The sequence below is a fragment of the Mus caroli genome, chromosome 5, assembly GCF_900094665.2.
Source record: "Mus caroli chromosome 5, CAROLI_EIJ_v1.1, whole genome shotgun sequence".
NCBI lineage: Eukaryota > Metazoa > Chordata > Mammalia > Rodentia > Muridae > Mus > Mus caroli.
In genome coordinates, this window is record NC_034574.1 from 82,903,640 (window position 1) to 82,918,507 (window position 14,868).

A 14,868-nucleotide genomic window follows, 5' to 3' on the forward strand; every position below is an offset into this window, starting at 1 on the left:
GACTGAAGGCTTTCTGGACTCTCTGGGACTTTTAAGTAAATGTTGTACATGGTAGATGATTGTACTTACAAGTTTGATATGGAAATGGGCAGGGGGCATACATTTAGTACTAAATACTGAAAGGGTTAAAAATGATGGCAATCACCATTCATAAGCATTTTATGTTGGAAACTTAATCCTCACTTCAAAAGTAGTGATAGTCAGGGCTTAGTTTAATGTGGGAAGCCATATTGTAGGCTGACAGGTGTGGGTTGACCAGTGTGGGCTGACAGGTGTGGGCTGACAGGTGTGGATTGACAGGTGTGAGCTGACAGCTGTCTAATCTCAGCAATGTAAAGGCTGAGGCAGGAGGAAGGACCACAATAAGTTTGGAACCAGCCTGGGCTATAGAGTGAGATGCTCTCTCAGGACAAGAAAACTAAACAAAAAGCTGCCATGATTAGATCATGAGGCTTATCTCTTCACAAACAAAATTTTAATGTTCTTGTCTCAGAGATGGGATAGTTACCAAGAGAGTGGGTGTGTTATAAGTGTGACTGCCTCTTCCTATCTTCAGTTCCTAGTCTCTCTTCCCCTTCTAAACATTCTAGCATGATGACCCCATCACCACATTTGGTCTTTCCAGACCCAGAACCATCAGCCAAAGCACCTAAACTCATTAGGCTTTGCTTTCTTTTGGTTTTATAAGTTGCCCAGCCTATGGTATTCTATTATAGCAACACAACAACATGCTGCAGTTTTGCTAACTGAAAGGAAATGGATGTTCACAACACTGTTCTACTTAATTTGGATGATTACAGTAACAGCTACATATGAACAAGGAAACAAAGTGCATTACAAAAAGACTAAATGAGACAAAACTATTTCATTGCCTACATTTTGGGGCCTGACATAGAATTCAGCATTTAAGTATAGAACTATTTGGAAGATATGGTAAAAGAAAAGGATTTCTGCATTAATCTTTTAAACAAACTTAGAATTGGATTTTTATTAGAATAATATTTATACTAAAATGTAATACACAAACATGTATTAAAGGATCCTAAAGATAGTTATTTTATTGTAGGGGGATTAATGCCTCTCTTGGACACCAAATGAGCTCAAGGATGCTGGGAATGCTGGGGGATGCTAGGGGATGCTAGGAGGTGTTGGGGGATGCTATGGGATGCTGTGAAATGCTAGGGGATGCTGGAAGGTGTTAGAGGATGGTGAGGGATGCTGGGAGGTGTTGGAGGATTCTGTGTGATGCTGGGAGGTGTTGGAGGATTCTGTGTGATGCTGGAGGATGCTGAGGGATGCTGGAGGATGCCAGGGGATGCAGGGGATGCTATGAGGTGATGGAGGATACTGGGGATGCTGCAGGATGCTGGGGATGCTGGGGGTGTTGGATGCTGCTGCAGGATATTGGGGATGTTGGGGGATGTTGGATGATGTTGCAGGATATTGGGGATGTTGGGGGTGGTGGATGATGTTGCAGGATGCTGGAGGATACTGTGGAAGCAGTGGTTTGAACTCACCACACATTCTCCTCGCACACATATGCTGTATGGATCTTTGTAAGAGCAGCGCGTTCCGTCGTGCACCAGTTGTTTCATGTAAGCAACATCCCCAGTCTCTTTGGACTGACAGTAAAGATGGCATCTTTTCTTGGCTGCATAAGAGGCAGGCTTAAATTAATATTTTTTATAAAATAGGATGTTTGACCAGCATAGTTTACTTTAAGATACAACATTTCAATATGGATTCCTGAAAAGCAAATGTAACACTGGATGAATGCAATAGGGAGAGGATGAAAAGTATAGATACGCCACCATGCATCTTTGTATCAATGTGAATGATGGATTATTTTATGTCATCTAAAGTAGACCATTGTTGGGGTAATAAGGGATATTAACTTGGCAGGGATGTCAGTCAGATGTAGACTGAGACTGCCCCAGGCATGTTATGCTGACAAACCCTGATGTCACCTACATTAGCTTTTTAGTAAGCTTTGACTCAAAGCCAGTTTCACTTTATTAACATTCAAAACACTGACTGCCTTAGTTTTTGGTCTCACCCCATCACTCAGCTGATATCTGTGCCTTTTGTAGCATCTGCAAAAGTGTTCACCTTTGACCTGTCCATGCTTGCATTTCCTTTAAAAGAGCACTCAGTTGAACTCAGTGGTATATACACACTGATCAGCCACACAGAGATAAGAGGAGAGATTTTACTTCGAGCCCATCTAACCCAGAATTTGATCGGAAGAAGTCAAGCACTAGAAGAAAAATTCCAGGAGTATTTTTAATAACTAACTTAGACAAGGCTATGAAGTCTTTCATGCATGGGCACCTCATTTTTCCCTTTCTGTTTTCAACCTAACTTGGCTATAAATGAACTCTTTCCCCTGTGCTGTGATTATTTCTTAGTTGAGGATTTCAGTCTAATCAGGTGATTCAATGTCATTTCCCATGGGGGTGGTGACAGGGCTATTTGCCAGATATCATGTCTGTCACAATACCTACCTCTCAGGAGAAAGGCACTCTTCAGCCTGATTCTTGGGAACCTGGAATGCCTGGCCTCTGTAAGTACCTGACTTCTTATGTTACCACATAGGTGGGACCCAAGAGTGCAAGGGCTTGGTGTCAGCAAGGCTTAAACACTAACTGACCATCCACACAGCAGGCAAAAGAATGGTATGCACTCACAGTCGGGATGTTCATGCGGCAGCCAGTGGTGTTTGGTATTCTGGTAGTCAAAGTGTGAGTTACGCTGTTGGCACTGCTGGGCCCTGAAGTCCTCAAAGTGCTTTTGGCATTCTTCTGTATTACAAAGCTGGTACTCAAAATTAACACCAGGGCAGTCCTGCCCACCATTGATGGGCCTAGAGAAAAGACAACATTTCAAAGGCTGCCTGGCATCAGCCCAGCAGCTCAGACCCACAGAAGCAGTACTGCTGGGCAGAGAGCCAAGTGTCTGAGCTGCCAGCACAGGCTGAATGGTGCCGTCCTTCCAATGTCTAGGGTCTCTCCAAATGGACCCTTCTCCCTGTGCTGAGAAGTAAACACCCACGTCCCAACACAACCTGACTTAGGTTTCAAATGGTTTGTTTTATTCATGACAGATGAAAAGCATGCACTTGAACTCAAGAAGATGATATTTCCAACCGTGTATAAAACATGCAGGTGCAACTCAAAGAAACCCTAAGCCTATAATCCCGTGTCTCTGCTTCCTTCTATGTCAAATGCAAAATGGGATCATTTTCCCACCAAGGAAATGCTTTTTGATGGGATGGCATTTTGAAAGCATTTAGCATAGACCATGGCTTGTGGGGAATGTGTAACTCTTTCTGGCGTGCTTTGGATCTTGTTACTTCTATGGCTGCCTGTGAAGACAGTGTGTAGCCATCAGTAGTCTTTATACAAGTCATGCGCAGAGCCATCGTTCTGCCAGCACAGAGAAAGGGCTGCTCGCAGGTTAAACCTCAGCCTGACAAGTTAGCATATCAAAGCTGGATAATTCCATCACTCTTTCTAGGCTTGCATGAATTTTGTCTGGTTGAGTGAATGGATGTCTTTTCTTCTCAGAGTTCCTGCCTGAATGCCCTTCTCCCCATCTTTCTGTGCTTCTACACTGAAGCAGCTGAACTGACCTTCTAGAACTCAGCTGATGTTGTTGGTACTTCTGTCCAATGCCTCTCTGCTTCTTCATGAACATGTCACAGCTTACAGGGCACACACTACCTACTCTCTCTGGTCAATTTCCTAATAGTTCCATATGTCAGTTCTCAAAAAAACCCCCAAAAAAACAAAACAAAAAAAAAAACCTCTTCATTTGCATGTCTCTTGCTCACCACCGCTTTGGTGGTGAGCAGTACTTTCCATAGCCTCTGTTTTTCCAAATGAGATGAAAGAACAGAAAACACAAAACACGATGACAACAATGAATCACTGTTTGGTGTATCAGAAAGCAACAGGAATTGCGGGGTCACACTCACGTGGGATTATTGCATTGGCGTGTTCTAAAACGAACACCAGTTCCACACGTCCTAGAACAGGAGCCAAATTTGGTCCACGACCCCCAGTTGCCATCTTGCTTTTGCTGGTTAGCATTCTTCCACATGCAGTGTCCTTTATAGCACCACTTAGGGAAACGAGAGAAGGTAATTATGAGTCATTAAACACGTTATTCAGGAAACACTTATGAGAAGGTCTTCAATCCTTACTCTCCCTCCAGTTAAATATGGATTTAACATACCCATAGGCATTTGCTGCACAAAGGTATCCTCTCAAAGGAAAACGTAGATCCATCATTTTAAGACTAAAGTTAAAAAGCCAAATTTGGAGCTGGTAAAGAGCACTCGCTGCTCTCCAGCAGAGGGCTTGGGTCCTGTTCCCATTATCCACATTGGGTGGCTCACAACCATCTGTAATTTTAAGTCCAGGGGATCAGATGCCCTTTTCTGGCCTCTGTGGGCACCAGACAGATACAGGGCATGCACTCACATGCATAGATATGTTATATACAGGCACATTCTTAGACATCACTAAAAATAAAGTTTTTTTTTTTATAAAAGTAAGATAACATTTACTTGGATACGTTTTGAAATGGTACGTCACAAATGAGTGTCCAGCCTGCCCAGCAGATATCATTCTTGGCTTCACTTCTCATTGCTTCTATCAGCAGGGGCTTAAATGCTAATATGCCCCCATTTAAAACAATGGCATGCAAATATGCCTCAACTTAAAAATATAAGTTGGTTAAGACTATCTTCTGCGTTCAAAGCACCTTTGGCTTCATAGAATATTAAGTTATGAATCTGAGAAATGGATGGATTAGATTATGTTATTTACCTTTTAGATAAGTAAAAATCAAGATATTCAAAAAATCATGAATTGTTTAGAGGCCACGGGAGTGTATGAAGAAAGAGGGGTTAACATAGCTACAATGCTACTCATGAGAGTCCTTGATAATGCCCAGCGCTGCACTGGCCAATACATACTCGGAGGGAATAGATTGTTTTCTTTGCAAAAATTTCAAATGCCTTTTTGTACTCTACGGGCAAAAAAGTTAAAAAAAAAAAACTTGTACTAGGACATAATTATATAGAGAGGAGATAGATATTAAATTGATAACTTTTTTATAAGCCAGAAGCTCTTATTTTTAGTTGAAGGCATATTTATTAACTCTTCCCAAAGGAAGACTATATATATATATATATATATATATATATATATATATATATATTTGCCACAGTGTCTGACAGAATGCAAGTGCTTGTAATAGCAGATTTTTATTAGTATGCATACTTCATATAAGAACCATACATGTATGTTTGAAATCAACCTTTTACAAAGGTAAAAGTTGCATTCATCTTTTCTGTCAGTACTTGGTCCTATCTATAATCTATTATTTCTAAACTAGTCAAGGCTCTTTGACTTGCATTCTTAACATGCCTTTGTTTTGGGCTCTCTGCCCTTAAGAGAAGCACACCTTGGCATCCAGCCAGCTTCTAAGCATTCAGTCTCAACTACACACTCTGAGATTTAAAACCTTTGGGCATCCTTCCCTGAGGAGTGAGGCCAATTCTTCTGTATAAATTCACATGCCTTTTATTTCTGGGCAGCTTTCACAAGGGAGGCCATGCCAGCAAGTAAATCAGACCCCAGTAGCAGGGGCCAGAGATCTGCTGTCCCTACTGCCTTTCCTCTATGGCCACAGAGAGCCAAATGGACTGGTCCCCCCAGGCCCAAAAGCATCTAATATCTGGGCCTGTGAACGTGACCTTATTCGCTAAAAGATTCTTTGTAAACATGATTCAGTTAAAAATTTTAAGTTCAATAAAATGATCCTGAGATATCTAGGTAGGCTCAAGCCATCCCAAAAAGATTCAGAAAGGGACAGAGGGAATATACACCCACTGTCAAAGGTCAGAAGGGTGGGTCATGATGTGGGAAGAAGGTATCCAGAAACCAGGAGAGGAGAGGAACCAATGGCCATACAGTCTTGGAGGGAACATGTCTACATGCAGACTTCACCTCTGTGTAACTGATTCTTGTCCTCAAGAGCTATTTCAGAACAAACTCCTAGGGGTTTGAACCATCAGCTTGTAGTAGCAGCCACGGAGGCTAGAATGCCATCTTAGTGACTTACCATAAGGAGCCCACGGGTACAACAGCAGGGTGATAGGCCAGCAGTGATCATCATCTGCTAGACTTTCCCCCACAGCTCTCACTGGAGCTTAACCAGCAGACACACTCACCTTGCCAGCAGCACACTCAGTCCCGTCGAGTGGGGGCCCCTTCTTGGTCTTACAGAAGTATGGGTTATCAGGGTGGCTGCACCATAGCTGTTTACATGGGTCAAAGGTTCGGAACTGGAAGAAAAAGAAGCAAACGATGGGTGACCTTTCAGACAGTGGGATGTTTGCCAACTGTATTTTATACACGCCTTCTTCATGTCATAGTATTTGGTATGTGTATGTGGGGGGGGGGTGTTTTAATTTCAAGCTGATAGCCAAAGTGGTAACATGTCAAGAAATAAGCACTGGCCTTAGGGCTCCAGGTCTGAATGCTCTGTTCTGAAGCAGCAATGACAAGTATAAGATGCCAGTATTGTGCTACGAACATTAATTACACCATCCCATTTCATCCCCACATAAACTATAAGAGATAAATACCATTGTGACCCACAGTTCAGATGCAAGAAAACTAAGCCAGAGATGTCACCGATTGTACTCGAGTTCCTGGATTTAGTGTCAGAGCTGACATACTCTGTCTGACATCCATTACCATAGTGTCTAACTAGTGAAAAGTAGAAACGTAAACTAAAAGCACACAAAACAGCTTCATTTTATAGCCTAGGCTGGTCCTGCATACAGTAAACAAGTGAGTGAAGCCTGGCTTCAAATTCATCTTCCTCCTTCCTCAGTCTTGCAAGTGCTGTGATTCCAGGCATGCGCCCACACACTTTTCACAGTATTATTCCATTTGGGTTTCTTCTAATATACCATGGTAATCATTTTCTTTAGCCACAAATATATAGAATACTGGCTATCATGCCACAGAGAAGCTCAACGTCATCTCTGAAGGTAAGACAAGCTGGGGGGAGAACATAGCACAATTGTCTTAAGTGGAGAGCCTTGGTTGATGTGCAGCTAGCTAGTCTTACCAGGTGTGAGTAAGTGGCCTGAGAAGTTCTGCAATCTTGACTTTTTCATCCTAAAGATAAAAGTCTTGAAATCTTTCTGCCACTTTTGCAATATGTGTATAAACACACACACACACACACATTCACATACACATATATAAACACTACTGTATGTATCTGTAACAACAGCTATAATTTTAAAAGCTATCAATTTGAAAAAGAGCAAGGAGAGGTATTTGGGAGGAGGCAATGGTGGAATGATATTGCAATCTTGAAAAAAATAAAAGAAATAATTATAAACCAAAATCCTTTGATCTTTCCATCTCCTTTTTTATCTCTCATGAGGATTAATTCAGGCTATGTACCCAAAGCGTCTACTTTAGCTCCATCAACATAGCAAATGCAAGATAACCTTAGATATTTTCACACTTGTCCCAGTGAGTTTGCAAAGCCCACCCAACAGGAATGACACAGACAAATTTCAAGATAAGATGTCTAAGTTAACAGTGGGTCACATACCGCAGTACACATCTTGTAGCCAACGCCAAAATCAAAACGGCATTGCTCATCCATGGAGTAATTAATTCCAGGAAGTTCTGGGAGTTTGGGCCAGTCGTGTTCAAAGGGGTCATCAAGGAGGCAGTCATAGGAACTGTGGGGAGAGGACAGTAAGTGCATTTAAATTCTCAGGGTTGAAATCAGAGCTTAAAGGGAGTGGACTCTCAGCTCAACTTCTCTGGGGTTTGTTCAACACATAGGGCAGGTTCCTAGAAATGTGGATTTTAAGGATTTGGGTTTTATTTCACTCATCTCTCATCTCTGCTAATTCTGGGAAAGGGAACCACCCCCACCTCTGGGATATAGTGGTGCTGCGGTGGCATTACCCATGTCACCAAGTGACCCTATATGAAGTGTGGCAATCCTGCACCATAGGACTGTGAGGTATAAACAGGGTTAAATGCAGGAACCATATAAACACCCTGTCTCCATCCTCAGGACAAATCTGACCACCAGTCACAAGGAATCTACCCGACCCCAAGGAAGCCCCATGCCAGATAAAACGACTCAAGTTCTAGGCTCATGGCTTAACCCATTGTGTGACGCTGGAGAATCTTTTGGGTCAACACCTCTGAGGTCATATGTGTAGCCTATGCAGCAGGGCATGACATGCAATGAGGCACATACTGGATGTATCGTTTCAGTTCCTGACCGCTGCATCTGGACCAGTGATAACGATGGAAGGCAGCTTGCACTAGCGGCGCCATGACACTGCCCATGGCAGTCTCATCGCCACACCGATTGCCTTGCCCGTCATGCTCCATGCCCAACCTAGAATGCAAAGGAGACTTCATGGGTAAGAATCACAGATCTATGGCTTGGATTTCCCTGTCTTGCAACACATGCTGGGAAAGACATATTTTTTCAACCCAACATGGCTTCCTTGGAGATGCCATGGATTCTGATATTGAGAGCTGTCTAATGAAATGTATTTCTTATTCTGTAGCCATCAGTGGCACGGCACAGGCAGGCTCAGCCAAACAGAGTTACTCATTGAGTTTCAGTGCATGACCCTTCCCTGTGTTAAGCTCCTCACACTTGGCAAAGCATGAGAATGCATACTAGCATTCGCTTTTGCTCAAAGTGAAGAACAATGGTAGAAAAGCTGTCAGCAGTGACTTACACATGGCCAGTTTCATGGGCTACTACAAAAGCAGATGAAAAACCATCTTCATGATTCAGGGTGCAACTTCTCACTGGGTGACACATGCCAGTGACAGGAGCATATCCTGCAGATAACAACAATCACTTTTATTTTCATATATATATATATATATATATATATATATATATACACACTCATTATAATTAGTACTGGATCTTTGCCTAGAAACAAAAGAAGAAGCAGTGTTCCTGTAAATAGGGGCAATATTACTTCTCTGTTACCAGTAAGGCATGTTCTCTTGGAAAAGCAAGAGGAACTGCCTGGGGTTACCACGCTGTTACCATTTCAACTTATCTTTCTGTTTTACTAAATGATCCTTCATATCTTGGTTCTAAAGGAAGGAGCCAGAAACCCCACCAATGTGGAAAAGAAAACCATCAGTCTTTCTCCACACTCTCCATCAGAGTTTCTTAGATAAATGTAACCTGACTTTGGAGGAAAGACTGTTGGCAGGAGTCACTCTCTTTCTGAACAGTTAGTGGAAATCACACTGCATGATGCTATGGCCTCCTTTCCATACCCCAAATGGACAGCCATTATTTTAAAGGCAAGTATAATTTACAACAGTGCTTAAGTGGCATTTAACATTGTGGATTCTGAAAAAAAAAAAGTCACTGTAAGAAAAAGAGTGGGGAAAAGGTATGCTTGGCCTGGTGGGTGGTGGAAAGTGGTGGGGAGATATGAACATTTTACAGCCTGCTTGACTTGGGGTTTCACTTGAAAACCCAGGCCCTTAATTTTTTCATTTACACAGTAGTAGTAATACCTTGCATTCCAGCAGGCCCAAAGTCTTGCCTGGTTAAGAAAATTGCGTGATCATGGTGTTCAGCGTGGTTGGGATCAGTTTTCTGTTGCTGGCAAGCCCATCGGCACACGTTCTCCAGGCTCCTGGATGGGTTTCCCCTTTCGATGAGACTGATGGACTAAAAGGAGAGAATATGTTAGACACACATTTTGTGATTTGGATTCTGGGATAATATTTCAATGATGATTCATAAATATTATTTTTGGGGGACCAACTTTGATTTATGAATTCTAGAGACCAATTAAAAGACTTCCTTGTAAAGAGGTCACATGCCACCTGTGGGAATGTCCACAGAAACATGAATAGCAGTGTTAGAAGTGAGGATTCACTACTCTGCAGTGACTTGTTATGGATAATCATTTGGAGGAGAATTTTTAGAAGTCTAAAATATTTCCTGGTTGTATTCAAATTTTAGGTTTTACACATTAAAGACAAATGCTGGAAAAGATTCTTGCATGCCGCTTTTTCTAGAGATATGAAAGTCAAAGATCTTCGTTAAGATTTTTGTGTATTCTTTTGGTCCAAAAATAATCTGTATGAAGGAGGAAATAAGTTCTTTCAAGATTTGGCAGAACTGGCCAAACTTGTATAGTGTATGGGGAACAATCAAATAATACTAGCTTCACCTGGGGGGAGGGAATAGCTTTTTATGATAATGGCAGGGTTTGGTCTCTTATCTGGTAACTTTAGTGGACATATATGTACACATCACACACACACACACACACACACACACACACACACACACACACACACACACACACACACATCCATCACAGTCTGAAGTTTAAAAGTTGAGGGGTAAAGGGTTGAGTGGTAAAAGAGCCCTTCCCTTAAAAACACAGGGTTTTTCATTTCCAAAGTGTTTCTAACAGAAAGAGAAATTGGGATCCTAAATGAGTTCCTAACTGGATAAAGGACCCAGAGTTTTGTTAAATTTCAGCCAATGCTATTATCAGTGTTTATATTTTTAGTAAACTTAGCATGGTCTGCTATATGCTAATCATACAGTTTGCCAAACAAATGATCAGCTGAAGGCTGTTAGGATCTCCAGCTGGGGTTAGCTTGTTCCTTCCTAACAGTACAAAGTACTTCAGGCTTTTGAAAGAAGGTGAAGATCAGGGATAGCCTATCTGTAGAGGAGGACATGTTTTGTTAGTAGATGCATAAAGAAACACAAACTCACAGAGAGACTATGGTTTTCCCAACGTGCAAGTTCACGAGTGTTTCCTCGCAGGGAAGACATTCATTATTGTAAACATGAACACTGGCAAGGGAGTCAGGCTTCTCAAAGGAAGTTAATTATTTCCAAGGGCAGGACCACATCTAATATTGATATACACAGGTTTCCAATTATATGGCAAGGATAGCTACTGCATGCATTTTGATTCAACTTTCTGTTTTCAAAGAGATTAAAATTTTTCAACTCAAAAAATATCCAGGGTGCTTTACATTTAAATATAGACATTTAAATACTGTTTAAGATAAAACAAAAGATGTTTCTGTTTTCTTCATGGACATATTCCAAGTGCTTTGAGAATAACTACCATAAAATCGACATTTCCCATAGACACAGTGAATTCATATACAGGCTACAAACCTCATGCTAATAGGCTAAGGACATTCTTTTTCCTTAATAGAATCTGTCCATGTTTACTTACTTATTCAGTCACACCTAAAACCCTGATAACTAGGGTTCAATGTAGCTCAGTTAATAGTGTTTTTCTATCATGCAAATGATTCTTGGTTAAATCTCTAGCAGATTATACATTGGGCATGTTAGTGCATGCTTATAATGCCAACATTTAGGAGGCAGAGTTAGGAAGATCAGGAGTTGAAGATCATCTTTGACCTCATAGGGAGTCTTGGTCCAATCTGAACTATATGAGACCTGCCTCTAACAAAAAGTTGCTCTAATTTAACATTTTCTTCTCATTCTGGAAAATTCTCCTCCCCAGATTTATAACCATGAGTCTACATAAGATTGAAAGTAGCTTTGCCATCCAATCTTTTACTGGCTAGCCTAATCTTAATTTTTACAGCCCACATTAAGGTATTTTACCTTTGCATAACCAAGCATAATCATTCGTACCAGGACCACATTTATATGCACTCCAAGGGACTCATCGTGGTAGATTTCATTTACCTGGAGACAAAAGAGACAGTTGCTAGAAGAAAGGCAATGCAAAGGATTTCAAGACACACACAACATTGCCACGCCAGTTGCAAGTCCTCTACTCAGATTGGGCAACTTACATTGTGTTTAAATTTAGCTTAAGCCAATCTCCAAAATGAAGTAATTTATCTTTTGTTTTGGAGCAGCCTTTGGATGCGTGAATTATTGAATTTTTTGTAAAGTACAGAGAAAAATTAGCATAGACATGTTAGGAAGAGATTTATTAAACAAATTGTGTGTGTGTGTGTACACATTTGTGTATGTGCCTACATATAACACAACACTCACATAAAACACATTTAAAAAAATATGACTCGTGATTTTCTGTCCTTCTGTGAGTGGCCACAAGACAACAGAAGAAGACAGACAATAGCAAGTGTGCCCACGTGGCTTGCAAAGGTACTATCTTGGCTGAGGGATTTCTGTATCGAAGCTTTGGAGATCTATCTGTGAGTCAGCAAGTAGGTAGCTTTCCCAGCATCCCCCAGAACCGAGCAGCTGGGGCAATGCTTTTTTAGAACTACTGTGGGATAAATACTTTTCAGAATATGCATTATTAAGGAGACCGTACAAGTGCTTATCAGAGATGTCAGTTCTGGACTCAACTCTGAAGAGCTCAATTGACTCCCATATCATTATTTCATTTTGAAAGTTAGGCTAGATTTCTCAGAAATGACTCTGTATACTTTAATAGTACAGATGTTGGAATCAGAGCAATTTTAGGTTGCAGCTCAACTGTGTTTCATACAGGGAGGACAATGAAGCCTGTAGACTGTCAGCGACAAGCTAAACCACACAGTGTGTTACTGGCAGACAGGAATCTAAAGCACACTGTAATTATATCTTCTGATTAAGCTACTGCAAAGTGAGTGCAAAGAAAGTCTGTCCAACTTGGTGAATGCTAGCAGAAATGACAAAGGCAGGGTTACCTGGCTAGATTCCAGTTACGAGCTATTCCCCCAGAACAAGGGCTCAAACTTCTAACAGAAACTAGGAGAGAGATGAAAACTAACCACAATTTCGCTTGAGATCCAGGAGGTTTGGATGGCAGGCTTAGCAAATCTAAAAGCTGCAGAGAAGAGTACAAAGCCAGAAAATACAGAACATTTAATCATCATAGAATGAAACTCATGCATCAGGGTACTCTGGCTTGCTATGTTAGACTTGCCACACCTACCAAGAAACAGGCCAAGAAATCTCGAGTTAGATGTTTCAAGATTCTAGCATGACTTCATGGAGTAATTTCAACATTTTAGATCTTAAATTGATGGGTGGTATACTACGTATTCAGATTGTACAAAGCATTTACAAAGCTACCAAAGATAGATGTGAAAGGTCAGTCTAAGGTAGAAAATACTAAAACAGGTAAAGCATATTCTAACAAGAAAGGCTTTATGGTACCTTTAAGTGGAAATGTGTATATATATATATATATATATATATATATATATACATATATATATATATGCATTAATTATATATAGTCATTAATTAGAAAGATCCAGGTTGGTAACTATAGAAGATAAGCTAGATTTAAAAAATACTCTGTGATGAACCCTTGCATTGCCCAGGAGTATAGGCAGGTGACCCATGGCCAGTTTGGCTTACTATAGGCTAACAGACACCCAAAGTATTGAACTCACTATGTACTGACATATAAGAGAGCTGGTCAACAATACCATGACATTTAAAGAAAATAACAGAGACCAAAGAGCCCAGAAAATGTGTCCTATACAGAATGACTTGGGAGATACAGTGATTAAAGATAGCAGACATTTAATTTCTCAGATCACATTGCTTCAAAAATCCCTCAATGGCTACCAACTTGAGGATATCAAGGGACAAAATAAGGTGAGTAGCTGGTGATGCCACTGGGGACCATGATGGGATCCTAGCTTGTACTGCCACCAAGGGCCATGTCTGTAGCAGTATGGTGCCACCGAAGGCCAGGATGGCATCCCTGGTCTGGGCTGCTGCTGTGGGCACATGTTGATGTCTGAAGGCTGTGCAGAATTGGCCTCAGCCTTCACCTGAGCATCATGGGAGAGCAAAAGAGCAAATGAACCTTCCCTCCCCCAATTCCAGGGATTTCAGGTGAGCCAGCCCTAAGAATATAAGATATGAACACTGGAGAGCTGGCCCTACCTTTTATCTCCCCTGCAGTGGTGTGGATGAGGGAGAGAGATACCCTCCTCCTGCCTCTCCCCTCACCTCCTGCTACAGGCAGAAGACCTGGCCTTGGGATCGTGAGAACAGGAGAATTGTCCTTGCCCTTCACCAGCTACAGCGCGCAGCAGACTTGGTCTTGTACCCTGCTTGAGCAGCACAGTAGAGCTGACCCTGACAATGTGGGTGGAAGCAAGCTAGAATGAGAATGAGAGCATGGGAGAGCTGGCCCCACCGCTTGTCTGCCCTAGTATGGTGACATGAGTGAGGGAGAGATGTCCCCCATTTCACTCTTTGCTATCTATAGCAGGCAGGAGAGCTGACTCTGGAGACATCATAGCTGGCCCTGCCCTTCATCTTGGTAGCACAGTAGAGCTGCCCCGGGGTGTGGGGGTTGCAGGTGAGCTAGCACTAGGGTTTGATGCCCTCCTCCTCCTCCATTCTCTCATCCCTTGACATCTATAGCAGGCAAAAGAGTTAGCTCTCTTGGTCACGAGAATGGGAGAACTGTCCCTGTCCCTCACTGGCAACAACATTCAGGAGAGCGGGCCCTGTACTTCATCTAGGCAGAGGGTAGAGCTGACCCTGGTTTTAGGGGTTGCTGGAGAGCCTGACCTGAGGGTTTGAAAGTGGGAGAGCCAAAGGGATGACCAGCTCACATACCTCCTTAGGCCCAGATCCAGGGCTTGGAATTGGCCTAACCCAATGATGAACTGCTGGAGAGCACAAAGAAACCAGTCCTACAGAGCCAAAACTACAGGATCTCCATAACACAGGGAAACAACAATATCTGAGAGGAGTCCCAGGAGCCAGAGGCCTTGTACTAGACCAGAAAGTCATTGTAAAGAACATTTTTAGGCAAAGGAGAAT

The 14,868-nt window shown here is 41.9% G+C and overlaps 1 protein-coding gene across 5 annotated transcripts in view; it reads right to left on the bottom strand.

Annotated features, from left to right (window-relative positions):
* The window catches only part of Adamts3 (ADAM metallopeptidase with thrombospondin type 1 motif 3), a 210,718-nt gene that overhangs the window by 24,260 nt on the left and 171,590 nt on the right, over positions 1-14,868 (bottom strand). For 4 of the 5 annotated variants that reach the window (XM_021162812.1, XM_021162810.1, XM_029478042.1 and 1 more), the window contains 9 exons: positions 11,719-11,802; positions 9,618-9,774; positions 8,810-8,915; positions 8,314-8,457; positions 7,648-7,780; positions 6,242-6,355; positions 3,977-4,122; positions 2,688-2,863; positions 1,518-1,651 (listed from right to left, as the gene is read on the bottom strand). In XM_021162812.1, coding sequence (XP_021018471.1) covers positions 1,518-1,651; positions 2,688-2,863; positions 3,977-4,122; positions 6,242-6,355; positions 7,648-7,780; positions 8,314-8,457; positions 8,810-8,915; positions 9,618-9,774; positions 11,719-11,802 — 1,194 coding nt within the window. The remainder of the gene's footprint in view (positions 1-1,517; positions 1,652-2,687; positions 2,864-3,976; positions 4,123-6,241; positions 6,356-7,647; positions 7,781-8,313; positions 8,458-8,809; positions 8,916-9,617; positions 9,775-11,718; positions 11,803-14,868) is intronic. The other variant, XM_029478041.1, reaches the window with a different exon arrangement.